The following is a 15,883-nucleotide window of genomic DNA, read 5'->3' as shown; positions in this document are numbered from 1 at the left end:
TCAACGCAATGTTGCTTTTTGAACCTCCAGTGCGGTTCCTCCCATCAATGGGAAGCCCTGAGGATTGGACTGAGGCTCGCCGATGGAGGAGCTGGGTCTCAGACCGCTGTGCGACAGGTTAGCTTTGCCCTGCTGACGATGTGTTGATGCAACAGTAACCCTGCTCGGTGCGAGAAGAGCCGCAGGTGCAGACGCTTGGCGTCTTTCTGCTGCCCGGCCGCCTGTGTGACGGTACAGAGATAAAACAGCAGAACACCTTGCTATTCCTCTGATACGCCTCCGCGTCAGCTTTTGAGGTACTATCGGAGGTGCAACGGGGGCTGGAGGGTTTCAGAGTGAACAGGCAAGCCGACGACACAGCGAGCGCCACATAGTGCTGTATGTTGGACCTGGCTGTCCCCCACCACACACACGTCAGCCGAACTACAGTTCCTGTGAATACCCTAAATCAGCAGAGAGATTGCAATTCGCTGCGGTGCAGTTATAGACCTGCAGCAGGATTTCTGTTACAAAAGAAAACTGGCGAAAAACCAGACAGATTTCTAACAAAACCCAGAGATTTTTCTTTTTTTGTGGGTGTGGGAGCAGATTGGGAGTTAGTTTCGCATTCAAAGACCATGACGCACCAAATAATGAAAATATGAAACATATTTTGGCTCTTATGATTTATCTGACAAGCAATGATGTGAATTTCCTCCAAAAACAATGCACAAGTGAAGCTTTGAAAATGTTGACATCAGCTAATGATTCACTGTCAACGAAGATCATTTCCTCATTTTTCCTCATCAGAAAAGAAGATTTAGTTTAAAGTTTCTCAAGAACAGTTTGTCTTTTCATCAGGCTTGGGAGAAAAAAGGTTTTCAAGGTCTGGAGGTCGCTGAAAGTACAGCAGCTCGGTGGATAAATACAAGCACATCACTCCAGGACTGGGCTCTTGGCATTGAACTACCTGTTGAAGAAAGAGCAGCCCACATAATATTCAATTGCAGAGCACCATCATGTTCTTCCTTGCAGCCATTATGTGACCACTCCTGCTTTGTGCTTTCTCACTGTGCTGGTACTTTAAAGAGTCCCAAAGATCGGGGATGGGGGTGTCGTAGGTCACCTGTCGGAGGTCAGAGGGTGTTTTCATGCCGAGCAGAAGAGCTTTACAGCAGTCAACCTGCAGTTATGAGACTGGCTGGATCAGTGGAGGTTTTTAAATTGAAGCCGAAGACTGAGCAGGACGAAGTCCTGCCATGATTTAACTGATGAGTCTAAAGAAATTTGAATCAAAGTCAGCTTAGATTTCTGGTGCATGATGATGAAAATGGAAAAAACAGAACAGCAAGTTACCAAAATGCAATAAAAAAAAAAATCCCTAAATCAAAATGATTGTTTTCAATCCTTTCTGGATGAATGATTAAAACAAATCCATCAACAAATCCCCAGAAGATATCCTCACTACTCTAGCTGTGTTTTCTTTTTCTGCACTGTAACAATGTCTTTGCAAAGAATTAGGCTAAAAATATGAAGTACAGTTAAGCTACAATTAAGCACAACAAGACAGAGAAAGGTAAGTCTGAAGATCACTGCAAAGGCGACCCAAGTCTGACTCCATCCGTCCCACCTCTGCCTCAGGCTGCTCTTTCTTCCTCCTCATCCCTCCGTATGTCAACACACAGATGAGTCTTTAACTATGACCGAGCTGTCTGTAATGAAGAGGCGTTGCTAAGCTGAAACAGGTCTCCCGGCTGTCTCGGTGATGATTTAACTACCGAGGGGGAATTAAGGAGGACATTCCTTTATGTGTGTGAGGCAGTGGCTGGGAGGAGCAGCAAACGCGTCTCTAGTATTTCATATGACCTCTGCAGAGCGTGTCAAGGCCAAGATCAAGTAGACGGGGAAATCAATGTTATACTGGAGAGATGGGAGGAAAACACACTGTAACAAGGAGGACGAAGAGTGTGTAAAGTAAGAGTAGAGAAATATCTGCGATGTGGAGGAAATAGGACTCTGGTTGTAGTGCTTACCTTCCTTGGCAGCCTGCCAGAATTCAAACGCCACTCTGAAGGCCTGAGCCACTGTTAGGGTTACCGCCTGAGCCTGTTGGCGTGAAGAGAGGGGGAAAGATGAGCGGGAGAGAGGGATGAAGAACACTCACGGGCACCTCTTCATCAGGAAGGAAACTAGCAGGAGGTCGATGACTGTGACACAAACAGGAACTGACCTCCGAAAACAAGAAGACCTTTACTCTATAGACGCTTGAAGGGAAAGGAAGAGGAAACCCGTGGATCTCATGTCGAGTTGTTTACGTAACTGGGAGGATATGTGGCCTCTTGACCACAACTAAATTAGTGAGGGGAAGGAAGAGGAGGGAGTGGCTCACTCCTTCAGCAAAACCTCCAGGGATGCAGAGAATGCCAAGAGAGCAATGACAGTCTCCGCACCCTTCATGCGCTCACTCATTTCTGTCTCCTGACTTCACTTTGGGCCTGCGTCTTGGTTCTCAGGGCTCTGAAACATATTGACTCTTTCCAAGTGACAAGTGATTAAAGGAATAGTATACTTTCAGAGACAAGTCCCCTTTATCCAGTCCCTCTTCTTTCCTTTAAAGAGTGCAACATGCTTCGCCTCTCCCAGTATATTGTATGTTTACAATTCTCTCAATGCCATTTCCTGCTGCACTGCTTTAGGTGACGACCCTCAACTACGTCTTGTTGGACATATCGTGGCCTGACTGTACCCAGGGACAGCGCTCTGCGAGATTTTATAACAAAAACTTTTTTTTTTGTCTGTGTGACTAATTAGACCACAACCAGACTAGCTCGTAGTGAAATGCACTGCAAATCAATCAACCAGACAGAGTGAACAAATCAAGGTAAAAAATAAAACCCAGTTTACTGCAAATATTTCATTTGCTTGCATGATCTACTTGTAAAACTGTACTGTCCCAGTAGTCGGGAAGCACCGCGACCATTCAGCATTCAGCTCATGTCTAACAGTCGTCTCGTAGCTTGAGCCGACAGAGTCACTTGATATTACATCTATAAACACTGTTCCTGTAACTTCTTGTTCCAGCTTGCAGAGACCTTTTTTTTTTTTTTTTGAGAAACACAGACATTGCTGTGTCCTGCCTTCAATTAGAAAATGAGGAATGGAAAAGGCAGTAAATAACGTTTCGGGTTATTTGGATCCAGTTGGCATTAAACTCTTAACAGGAGCAAGAGAGCGTTTAAGAGATGAATAGTTTATGGGATCGCTGTGTGTATAAACAGCCCACTCATGCACAGTGGGGTTCTCAGAGAAACATCATTACACAAGCCATTTACTCACCATTTTTCTCTTGGAGCAGAGGAAGGCGTGACACTCTAAAGTCTCATTATGTTGGCTCTGGACAATGTAGGCAAACACTTTATCGTGCATCTTGTCCGCAGTGCAATATGATATTCTGAAACACACACAAATGGTCATCCGTACAGATAATAAAACACTCTTTATGGAATCATCACAGAGCAAGTGAGAGCCACTGGGAAACTTTATCTGCACTAAGCTTTTAAGCTAGTGCAGCAATCTGATTTAAACTGTTCAATCTAGCATTTCTCAAACTGTTGCTGGGAGGAAAAAAAAAAAAAATCCTTCCTTGAGGCCAGCTGTGCTCACAATCTCAGCCCTGTGCACATGACCAGACACACACGCCAGCTGTGTGCAGGTACACAGATGAACAATGTCGTGCGTTTGAACAGAACACGTGTGCAGGGGACATCTGTGCCGTTTGGCTAAAGGCAGTTCCTTTTTGATTACCGCACTGCGTCTGCCTGAGACACACATGGGTTTAAATTGCAGCCTTTTTAGATGAGTCCTGCCCGTAAAGCACGCGGCAGGACTCGCTCAGGCAGAGGGGATTGTGTCTGGCGTTTTGGAGGGTAGAAGGTCGTGCTGACGTGAGATTCCTTTGTCTTGCGTGTGACAGAGATATGAGTCTTCCTCGTCAGCATCAGGTGCACGAAAAGGTTTTTAAATTGGGCCATAATGCTGCACAAATAGCTCCTTACACCATTTGGCCATGATGCCATTACTCTAATAAACAAAGCAATAAGCACATTGGCCGGTCGAGGAGGGACACCCAGAAGGACCAAGGAAGTCTGTAATGAATGAGAGCCGTCTGTCCTCCTCTTCTCCTTCACAGATCAACACTCCACACTTTAAAGAAGGGATGGTCACACTCTCAGTTTACCGACGGGGTGTGGAAAGAGTAAACACACAATTACAAGTGAGGGACCAAAACTTTGGCGAGGAGAAGGATCACGGCCGGGGTCAGATCAAAACAACTGACATTTACAGGACTATTTTTGGGCGGCTGTTGAGGGAATTTCACGTGGATCCATTTTTAGGCTGTTCATCTTCTCCGCAGACGTCGGCACCCCAAAAGGTTACAAGACACAAGCAGCTGCGTTACGTCTCCGCGTCATCCTGAGGTCGCAGCTGTACTCATCTCACACCGTCGGCGTTCTCATTGCTCCTCAGACTATTTACTTCCGTAAATGAGAGCATTTGTAATGAGTGCAACATTTAACCGGTGACGGATGCACAGTGAAAACGCAGAGGTTTGGGTATTTTTTGCACAGAGAAGACACAAAAGTCACTGGAGCTGAAACGTAAAGCTGAGTCATGCTGAAGTTCAAGGAAAGCGTAGGAGCAAAGATGTGAGAAGATACCGTGTGAAGTGAAAACACAAGTGCTGGTTATTGTTCAAGAAGCAACAGGAAATTAGCTTCTTGTGGTTTGCCCTTTTGATTGATTTGAATTTTTCTATCATCAGAGCAGCGGTTGCTATGGCACGTAGCCTACAGAGACAGAAGTGGTGCATTATCAAGAAAAACCTTCTGTCTCCGATGTCCTTAGAGTAAACATTCAAGTTTAATCAAACCAGAGGAAAAGCCAGAGAGTCGTGAGGATTTTAATATTCCTCCAGTAAACAAGTAAACCGGAGACTACTGTGTACACATTAATGTATACCATGCAAACAGGAGCTTCTATTTGGGCCTTCCACATCGTTTTAATGCTGCCAATTTATGAAAAGAAAAAAAAGTTTGCCAACACAACAACAAATTTCAGAAACTGTGGCTGCATGCTTCCCCAAGCAGTGAAGCAATTGAGATTAATGCATTCCTAGACTCACAAAATATGTATGGGAGGCCAGGAAAGTAATAAAATACTGTATATTAAATCTGGGATTTCCTGAGCAATAGAATGCACAGGAATGCAACATTAAGCCATTAAAATTTAACCTGAGTAAGATGTAACATGTGGAGTTTAGCTGATATTGCATTAGAAAGAATAACATAATAGACCAAGCACCTGTTAGGTGGAGGCATGAACGCAGGGTTCAAGAGGGGGACCAGAGCAGAATGCAATGAAACCAGGGCAATGTTATATTTCCTGTCAACACCGTTTTAGCATTTTTCACACTGCTGCTCAGAAAAAAAACACATAATGAAGGTTAAATGACGCACCATTTTGATCTGATGCCGACTATAAAACGACTTCGCCCTTTTTCAAGGCTCAAATGTGAAAAATGTTTTTGCAGACTAAATCTTAATTAGAAATCCGTTGATGATTTTTAAATACCATAAAAGCTGAAGAGTGTAACTTTGCTGCCTTTCCTCTTTACATAGAGTTTTCTATGCAGTCCACGGTTTCTCCTTGCACAGACGTCCAGCCTCACTGGTTTGGCTCTCGTGCTTCGATCCTGCCCGCCCCTCCTCGTACGTCAGCCTCACAGCCATCCAAAGCATTTGAGTCACAAGCACCTGCAGCTGGCCGCTCGCTGTGAGAATCTCATGTTTAACTAACTCAGTCAGGTGTCTACTAATTGTTTGTAGCACTGTTTCTCCAGCCCCCGTGTTGTTTTGGTGTCCTTCTAGAGAGGGAAGCTGAATATTAGACCCAAAATATAAGATGAGATCCTTTTTTCTGACCAATTTTCAGATTAAAAAGAAAAAAGAAGAATTACTGTGAGGTTTCTCAAAGACAGAACAGCCCAAAGGTGCAGTGACGAGATTTTTAATATAGATAAACTGGATTCCCTGGAGAAATTAAAATCATGGGGTGGGAGCAGTTGTTTCAGGACAGGTGAAGTAATATTGCAAAGGTAGGAGGGCTGAACCTTCCCCTGAAATAACTGAGCAGCCCGAGGTGACAGGAAAACAGATAAACCGGTCAGCAGACTCATCTTATCGCTCAGAATCTGAGTATAACTTGAGAAAGTGTCAATAATTGAAACTTTGTTCCGAATCTGCCAGCTTTTAGAGGAAATTATTCAACACAGGCTCGGTCATGCTTGGAGGAAGGAAATGATGGAAAATCCCATCTCTACTTGATATGAAGAGTCATAAATGTGGAATTTTCGGAAAGTGATTCAGGCTCAGCTCATAAGCTCCAGGCCAATGGAGGCGAGGCGGCTTTGAGGGAGCAGGCTGTGGCAGGCATGTGAGATCTGTCGGCATTTACCGAAGACAAGCCTGTGGTGTGTGTGTGAGAGTGTGTGTGTCAGTCAGTCAGTCAATGACACCTGAGGTAAAAGCTCAGACATACAGATGTTGAAGTGCTCCTCAGAGAGCTGAGATTGATGAGACGTGCAGCTGATAGACTGACTATCCTCCCTCCCTTCCTCTCACACATGCACACAAACTGGAACTCCACCGCGAGTCTTCAGTGACAAATGAGACGCATGACTTACTTCTGAGTGACAACAATAAGCTGAGAGTAAAACTGTTTCCCAGTCAGGCTGGGAAATGTTAAGAGGAGGAAAACTCACCTGTATATTGAGATATTTTCTATCAGCTGGTTTGAGGCACTGTCGTAAAGGATGATTCCACGAGGGGACACTGTTAATGTGACCTTCTGGAGCTTCTTTCCACTGGCTTTGGCCTGAGGAGAGAAGGAAGAAGGGCAGGAAAAAAAAGAGGGGTGGAGGCCACAAAGAGAAAAGAGGGTGTGTGAGAACAGAAGAAACAACATTCAACAATTCATACAAACCCGGCAATGAAAATCCACTGATGCCAGTGAAAGATGTGGACTAAGAATAGTCGTGTTGCAAAGCCTGATTCCCTGTTGACTGGCTTAATCTGAGAGCCAGTCGAAGAATACCTTCTAACTACTCACTCTCATATACATTATCTTTTTCACTTGTAGGTTTAATGTCTTTCACATTAAGCTCTTATTTTGTCACATTCAAATTTAGTTTGCAAGTTCAAAACTGCTTTTCACTTTCAGAACTTGTTTTTTTCAGTTTCAAATGTCTGGCCCTGTTCTGTTTTGGGAGGGCGTAGCACCAACTGGCAATGGTGTGGGATTCTTCAAAATTAACCTTTTGACCTTGATTTAGCTACAGACAGATCCTGACACTTTCCCAAACAAATATATTTTCTCATACATGTACATTAATGCTGTACATCATCCAAGTGCTTTCAGGAAATAAGTAAAGCAATCTTTATACTGTTGTTCTACTACCATGTATCTCTGGGAATTAGCTCAGTCTGAAAGTATAATGTGGATGTGTTATCAACTCATGAGGAAGCTGCAAACTTCTGCTTTGCCGTAGAGCCAGAGTCATTTTGACCGTCACGTCATTTTCTGCTACATTTCTATTGGTAGAAGCTCCACTGCCGCAGCACTGACACTGCAGACTGGAATTTCTGGCACTTTTAATCTCAGGTTATCTGACGTCAAACCACTGTGACAACAGTTGGCGCATTCCTCTCTGTCTGACATAAGACCACAGATTTTCAGGCAAGACCAAAAACACTGAAGCAATTGTCTCAGGAGAAAAACTGACCGTCAAATTCAAAGTCTTTGTTCTCACGGACTGATAAACGTAGATGACTCTCAATCTCAATTTACCAAGTCTACACAGAAAAAAACGGACCTTCAAAAGAAAATCCCATTCTGCTTCAGCCCAGCTTTCCCCTTTCAGAAGGACACCAAAGGCAGTCTACAGATTAGCCCAAATCAGCCTGGGCCTCCCTCGCCCTACATCACCGTATCGCGAGTCCCACCATTCTGCCACAGCTAACTTCATTATCCACTGAGCTGCCAGATCCAATAGCATTAAGCCTTTTCTGCCATGATAAAGCTGGCTCAGCCATACACTTAGCAACACTGTCCACGCTAATTGCATCCTCCTCTAAATGTCACCTGGGGCCTCGGGGAAGGCAGCAGGCAGCCAGCCGCTCACTTTTCACTGAGGTGTCAGTCTGATCATAAAAAAAAAGGTGGAAACTACCGGATGATTCTGAAGAGGCAGAGGTGATGGTGTGGAGAAATTGTTATTTATGCTTGAGGGAAACTCATTTTCTGGGAATAGTTTTTTTTTTTTTTTTTGGAATAGAGGTGTATTAAAAACAGATTTCGGGTGCCCCACTTTAAAGCGACTTCAATTAGCGTGTGTTCTTGCTTACCGTAGCCACTATCCTCTTGACAGCTGCCGCAGACAGCTCTTCTCCTTTGGGCTGCTCCACCATCGTGACCCCCAGGTACTTGAGCTGGAACACCATGCCCTCCAGCAGGGTCTCTCTCGTGTCTGTCCAGTTCTCCGGAAGCTCTGATAGGAGAGACACACACACACACCGACCCTGCTGTTAGTACTGTAAGGTAGGCCTCAAAATCCTGCGTCAGACATGTCAGGACAGTGCTTTATTCCCTTCAGTCCACTGCTGGGACGTCAGACTCGGTTACATTCGCTATGACAGCAGCCAAACTCTGCCCTCATTAAGGGTGTGTGTGGAACAAGCTCGTGTTTTTTTTCCTAATGCTCCCTGCACACAGAAATGTGCTCTACACTGAGTCATGTTTTACCTTCCCATTTAAATCACAAAGTTAAGCACTCTCGTTTTTGAAAAATACAGATTCTTGTTCATCTTTCAGCTGTTCCCTTCAGGGATCAGCACCGCTGATCATCTCACCATACCCTGTTAGGATTCCCTTTAAAACACTGCCGTTTGTAGGCTGTAGAGCCTCATAAATACACTTTTCACTGCACATTAGAGAGAGATTCTTAACTTATGCTGAAAGCTGAAATTACCCAGCAACGACAACAGCACACCCAAAACAAACATAACCATATCTGCGTGTCTGACTTGTTTACACAAACTGATTTAATTTTTCCAAAGTCACACAAAAGGTCCAGAAATGTTTCCTATTGTGTTTTGATTGATATGACTAAAAGGCCCCCCCCCCCCATCTGTGTGAACTTTGCAGGTTTCCCTGAAGTTACAAATTTTCGGATACTCAAGATTCCTTCTACAGTCTGAAAACATAATTTAGAAAAAAACCTGTGCGCTTGATCCAGTTAATCCCATGGTTTTATGGGTAGAGACTCAGACAGGACTCGGAACACTAATCTTCAGTTCATTTGAATTGGACAGTGTAAAAGCAGATGACTTTGCATAGGACAGTGGTTTTTTTTTTTTTTTTTTTTTTTTAACATCAGTGGAAAAAATCCCTAATAGAAATAGTGTGTTAATAATACACACTTTAACCGCATACCTTGTTCTCATTTATCACTATTACATAGCCAACACAAACCAATGACAAATACTGTTCAAGCAAAAGTAACGACCTCTGTAGGGATGTGTAGATAAACGATTATAAAATAGGTTTCAACAGGAAAGAAACTGGACCCCTGGTTTCTGTTCCACAACTCATGTCTAACGTGAATGTAAGCTACTACGGCTTAGATCATTCATAAAAGACTGGTCAATGCAGTCCCGTGCTCTTCAATGTGCGTCTGCGAGAAGATAACAGTGTCCGTCTGAGTCACAACAAATCACTGAATCATGCGTGCCCAAGTTCACCATTCAGACGCCTTCAAACTCGAGTAGTTTTAACAAAACACGCACAGCACAGCACAGCCAGAGTAAGGCCGGTGAATGTGGAAATTCACACTGCTGCTTTGTTACTATTGAGCCATTTGCTCTCATAATAAACATGCCAACTTCTCCTTGAACCTCATAAAAGCTTTATGGACGTGTGTGTCTGTGTGTATGTGTGTGTGGTGTGACTAAGTGAGGGGCAGAGGGAATTAATTTACCTCCTCAAAAAACCCATTAAAAAATTTCTACCAGTGATAATACCATCCATCCTCCTGTGCGGTCTCCTCACCACATCCGTGATGTTAAAGGTGATGGAAATCAGAGCCTGTTGTTACTGCTACCGTGTTATTAGCCGATGTGAGGCCCTGCATAAACAGTATCAGCTCTGAGCCGTCTCAATCTTTCATTAGCTTCAATAACTGTGTCGGATTTCAGAAGACAGATGAGCTTCCACCCAATGAAGCCAAACTCTGCAACTCCGTTTTATACCACGGTCCACAGGATCCATGAGAAACTGACTCTTAACTGAATGTCAGGAATGTTTTCTCCTATATGAAAATGTAATATTTGCTAGTTTTTGTTTTGGTTTTTTAGAAAATCTGAAGCGGCGGTCCAAGTGCTGCTACACTTGTTTTGTGATGTAGTGCGAGTGTAGCGAAAAAGTTATCGCACCACAGTGCGCACCAACACAAGTTCGATGTAAAAAGTTTCCTGTCGTCTGTTGACTTTTGTTTAAATGCCCTCAGACATAATTTAATGAATTGTCTATATCTCTGATTAAGATTTCACGGCTGAGGAGGAATCATCTGCGCTCCTGCCTGAATTCTGCCGACATCAGCACACAGTGACTGCAGTGCGCTCGCATATTTGTGTTGAACAACTTGCACATCATATTTTAAAAGTCCATCTGTATTTCTCCCAACATCTCAGTTTTCACATTTCCCATAGTTCACTGCCATAACGCCAGAGGCGGAGATGGATTGACTGCAAAACCGCATGAAAGCAGTGGTGTTTATTTTCTGCTCATAATGAGCAGTTTGGCACAAAGATTGGTTGATTGGTTTGATGCTGCGAATTTGAGCCTCGGGTGAAAGCCAGCAGACCGTAGCGGCGAACCACAAGCTAGCTTCCAGCAGAGTGTCGGCCACATTATCTGAAGTGTACAAAGCGTTGTGCATGAAACTGCGACCACGATATTTTGCCTGCCCGTGCTCGGTGTCGACTTTAACAACGATTCCCCAATAAAGTGCACATCACCTCATGATCATCTGGATCACATGAGTTTAAAACATCTCCCATGATGCAGCAGAGCAGACCAATCACAGCCGCTGTGGTCTGCGGACTTCCGATCGTGTTTTAAACAGACGCTGTTGAAGGTGCGCCTTGGCATACTGCTTGCATATAGGGTATAAATAAGGCTTAATGAGCAAACATGGATGCCTAATTTTATTAAGCTGAATCAGTTCATAGATCATACTTTTCCTAAAGGTCAAAGTGACCTTGGCTTTGATCTTTTTGGCCTTTATTTTCTTTACCGTGCTGCAGATATTGATTGATTGATTTTATTTGTTTCATTCTTTTTTAAAAAGATATATAAGGTTAAAGAAAAGATCTACTAAGATTTCACATGAAATAAAGTCGAAAGGGAAGTGGGTTTCTTAAGATTCTGGAATATGACTTCTGGTAAACAGTGACGTAGAGATTGCATGTTCCAAATTTTGCAAACATTTTCAGCAACCAGTTGTGCCAAAGGTGCTTTATACATCCCCGTCAGTCTGACTTGCTAATCAAGTACAGAACACACACACATGCGTGCACTTCTGATGCTGAATGCACATGTTACATCTATGCATTTGTCACAGATTGAAAGATTCATTTTATGGGGGTTTGAAGATTGGATTGAGAGAATACACAACAGCATGATGCCTTTGATTTATGACTCACAGCCCTACATCAATAAACAGATTAAATGTTGAGGAAATCATCTGAATATCAATTAGTTTAACTGTTTTATTACATGTACCTTCATTTATTGACCCCATTATAGCTTGGGCAGTTTTAATTTCAATGGGGACGCAGGAGCTGCTACATGTTTTTTTTTTTTTTTTTCTCATGTTAGTGGTTACAGCTTTAATTGAGTAAATTCATTTAGTGCTTAATGGGTGCAAATTAAACAGTCATCAGCTGTTTTAATGGCTTGGGGTTGAATGTGGATAGGCAGCATGTAAAATAAGTATTTCATTAAGAAACAGTTTAACAATGAACAGTGAAAAAAAAAAGTGCTCCTTAAATCAATTCTGTCTTTCCTGTCACAGAGCGCTACACAAGACTATCAATGTCCACAGCTTTTCATGTGAACACTATTATTCAGTTTGAGAAACCATATCATTAGGGGAACACAATCCATCTGGAAATGGCAGCAAAGGAAAACCTATAATAATCCTCTCTTCTTCAGCCAAACTAAGCCAACTGCCAGCGGTTACAGAGAATGGTTTTTAATGGTCTAAATACAGCTCCAGTCAAAGCTATACTTAAGTAATGGGTGAGTCCTGACAGTGAACACCCAGAGTCAGGTCAAGGTCTCTGAGCTCTGGGGAACGTATCGGGCCGTCCTCTGCTGCTGATCCTGCAGTTACATTAGTGCCTGGATAAGTAACACCTCTACTGTAATACAATCTGTGGGGAGGAATCACAAGCTGATCGTGACCTGAATCGACTTGCCAAGTGGCCCAGGTGGAATATAAATGTCCATTACAAGGCGAATCCACTTACACAAATATGATGGGAACCGAGCAGACTCAACCTTGGCTCACATGAAACCCCCAGCATATACTGTTTACCTGCATTTGCAAATGCAGCAGTGAACCTTCGGTCCAGAGGTTCCCAATGTTTACAGAAGGAAACACTGTTCAAATTCAGCAGAGCAGAGCTGTCAGCAAACTGTCAGATTTGCTTTGAAAGACACTGAGTGACACGAGGCTTTGAGGAGGTATTAGTCACAGAACGCCAGCCGCCGAAGCAGGCTGCTCGATCTGGTCCATACTAATGACTGCATGTGGGCCGTCTCTGGGGACCATCAGAAGAGATGTGGGAACACCCCATCCCTAGAGGAATGGAGGATGGTATTGTGGGACCAGAGGAGAAAGATCACAGGAGAATCGACACTTTCTGCATTTGTCCAAGCTGCTGAGAGAGCAATAAAACAACTGCTTTCCTAACCAAAAAAAAGAATTCACGTGGACAGTTCATGAGCAACTCATGAACCACGGCTATTTTTAGATTGGTGCATAAAACCCAGAGTGCCGCTTTGTACCCAATAATAATCCATTTTCAAATTGGTCACATTTGCATTCACACAACCAACCTCCCCCACCTACTATAACCACCGGCAGCGAGCGGCCCCCTCTGCGGCAGCTAGCTGCAGCTGTGCTGCTGATTAGAGCAAACTTCAAAGGCTTCTTGGCTACGCCGGCGCTGCGGATGGTCAGTGGAAGCTGCTCGCCTGGGCGACACTTGCCTGTAAATAAGCCGGGGAGAGCGAGCCGCAGAGCGTGATGACGGTCGCTCAGTGGAAGGGTTTGGATTGGTGGGAAAAAGGCATCGAGAGGAACAGCTGCTTCCGAAGTCACAAGGTTTGATTAGTCGGTAATCTTCAAAAGGATGGTGCAGACAATAAACCCGGGTGGTAGGTTTGGACCTGTTCTGGATCATGCTTTGCACGTCTGCACCTTGTTTTTTTTTGTTTGTTTTTTTAATAGCTTCTTTGTAGACACTAAGCACCAGTTATCACATAAAAACTAACCATAGCGATACATAACTATAAGCAAGAGGAAAGAAATCTGTATAATGGAAGAATGTAAGATCAGAAATACTCCTTTCTGATTTATGGCATTTGTGAAAATGTAAAACATTCAAACTGAAGGGACCGAAAAAGTATTTAATCAAAGACTGTAGGCTTTTTCTAGTCACGACTCTTGTTCATTCATGTGTGGAGATGTGTAGGAAGCAGGATTTTCACGGGTTTTGATGCGAGATATGAAGAAGGTCCGAGTTGATTTTTGATCAGCACTTCGTTCACAGGTGGAGAAAAATGCAATATTTAGTAGTTAAACCAGGTTTTGGTCTCATTTAAGACAGGGTGAGCAGCAAGTTCAGCATAGGAGAAATGGCTTTATCAGAAGAGGCTTTCAGGTGCACGGTTATGTGTAGGTCACCCAAGTTTTAGAAGTGCTCCGAATCCAGTAATCAATTTGAGGCTCTAGCCGATTAAAGAAAGTTACGATTCTGGGGCTGCGTGATACAGTTTAAAGGGTTGTACTGCTTGACTTGCCCTCTGTTACAAACACCTACGCTGAAGCAAAATGCTTTTGGTCAATACAGCAAACACAGAATAACAAAATAACATTTTACTCCACTCTACAAAAGTAATGAAAATTTCCATCAAAATCATTCAAAACAGTCTTATGTGACAAAGTGCATAAGCTTATCGAACATTAAAACAAGAGAAAAGAAGAAGAAGCGGTCTTGGTATTTGAATAAAAGACAGCTACTTGTTGTGGACTGAAGTTAAGTCCACATGATGATCCATTTAAATATCTATTTTTAATTAGAGAACTGCAGACTGCTCTCTTGCTGATGATGGATGAATAAGCAAAATGAACATTAAATTATTTATTAAAATTCAACTATTTGAACACTAAATACTTGTGCAGAAGCGTCAGCACATGCAATGTTTTTGAGCATTGCATTAAAAAACATGAAACTAGTTTATATTAATTGCTTTTGGATGTCTACTTCTGTTTTTCCTGTTCTTGGACCCAATTTTGACAAAGTTTACTTTTTTTCCCCTACATTACATGCACATCAGTTCCTACTGGCAGCAAAGTCAGAGACAAAGCAGTTAACTTTTTGTAAATGTTCCTTGATTTTTGAGCTATTTTAAATTACATTTAGAGAAAGGCAACATTCATAACTAGGAGTTAACGAAGTATCTCACAAACCATTATAAAAATCTGGAAAAAAGGAGGTTATTAAGGCCAAATTATGTGATTCATAATTTGTAGTATAACTCAATGAAACAGCATATTCAGAAGATGACAAGAAAAAGAACCACATTTCTTCTGGACAGCACATTTAATGTTTCATGAAAAACTCAAGTGCAGAGGAAAAATTGAAAGTAGGTGGAATGCATTTTCTGCTGCAACTACAACCATTTGAAATTTCATTGGCCGTTGAACACAATAGCAGAAAGAAAGAAAAAAAGGTTTTTTTCTGAAATGAAGCGACAAGAACAATCTGCGAGAAATACCAGACCAGTGCCAAGAGAAAAGAATGACATTTTCCCCCTCGGCCTTCAGAAAAAGAACAAATTTCCATTAAGCTTCCAGCTATCTGTATCCACAACATGCGGTTTTGTTGGAGAAAGTCATGCAGCGGTACATTGTGCTCCGAGGGAGACACTCGCTGCAGTCTGCTCACACAGCCAGCTGTGAAGTCCACTCTGTCTGCTGCAGGCAAGTCTCAACATCCCACTGGCAAAGCAGGAGAAGACAGGATACCAGGGGAAAAAAAAAAAAAAAAAAAAAAAAAAAAAACATCCAGCACTTCCTTACACTGCTCTCACCCTTGGGCTGAAGCCACAAGCTTAAAATTTCTAAATCAAACCTGGGATGAATCTGAAAGGCAGACAGGTGTAACAGTGCAGAAAGGTCAAAATTTCAGGATCAAGCATTCTTCTAAACGGCTCTGATAACAGGTCATTAGAGCAATTACATTTCAGCACACAGGCCGTCTCTGGTGGCAGTTTCTATTGCACAAGAACGCCCGATCGTGTTGACCGCACATTTCTGGTTTTTGAAAAGTGAAACCGTTCACAGAATTGCAGTTTTGTCACTGTTCATGGAAAGCACTCTGCTCTGCGCTTTAAAGAAACTTCTTCAGTATGAAAAGAATTATTAAGGACCAGCTATTTCCAAGAATCAACCCGATAAGGAAAGCAACAGAAGGCAATATTTTTTTACTGCAGGTAC

At 42.9% G+C, this 15,883-nt stretch overlaps 1 protein-coding gene across 4 annotated transcripts in view; it reads right to left on the bottom strand.

Annotated features, from left to right (window-relative positions):
* Positions 1-15,883, bottom strand: part of ldlrap1b (low density lipoprotein receptor adaptor protein 1b) — a 37,431-nt gene that overhangs the window by 12,445 nt on the left and 9,103 nt on the right. For all 4 annotated transcript variants that reach the window (XM_030117583.1, XM_030117582.1, XM_030117581.1 and 1 more), the window contains exons 2-5: positions 8,442-8,584; positions 6,800-6,912; positions 3,316-3,430; positions 2,013-2,085 (exon numbers count right to left, since the gene is read on the bottom strand). In XM_030117583.1, coding sequence (XP_029973443.1) covers positions 2,013-2,085; positions 3,316-3,430; positions 6,800-6,912; positions 8,442-8,584 — 444 coding nt within the window. The remainder of the gene's footprint in view (positions 1-2,012; positions 2,086-3,315; positions 3,431-6,799; positions 6,913-8,441; positions 8,585-15,883) is intronic.

The sequence above is a fragment of the Salarias fasciatus genome, chromosome 19 (genome assembly GCF_902148845.1).
Source record: "Salarias fasciatus chromosome 19, fSalaFa1.1, whole genome shotgun sequence".
NCBI classification, from domain to species: domain Eukaryota; kingdom Metazoa; phylum Chordata; class Actinopteri; order Blenniiformes; family Blenniidae; genus Salarias; species Salarias fasciatus.
The sequence above is the reverse complement of the archived record's forward strand: the minus strand, read 5'-3'. Positions and strand labels throughout refer to the sequence as shown.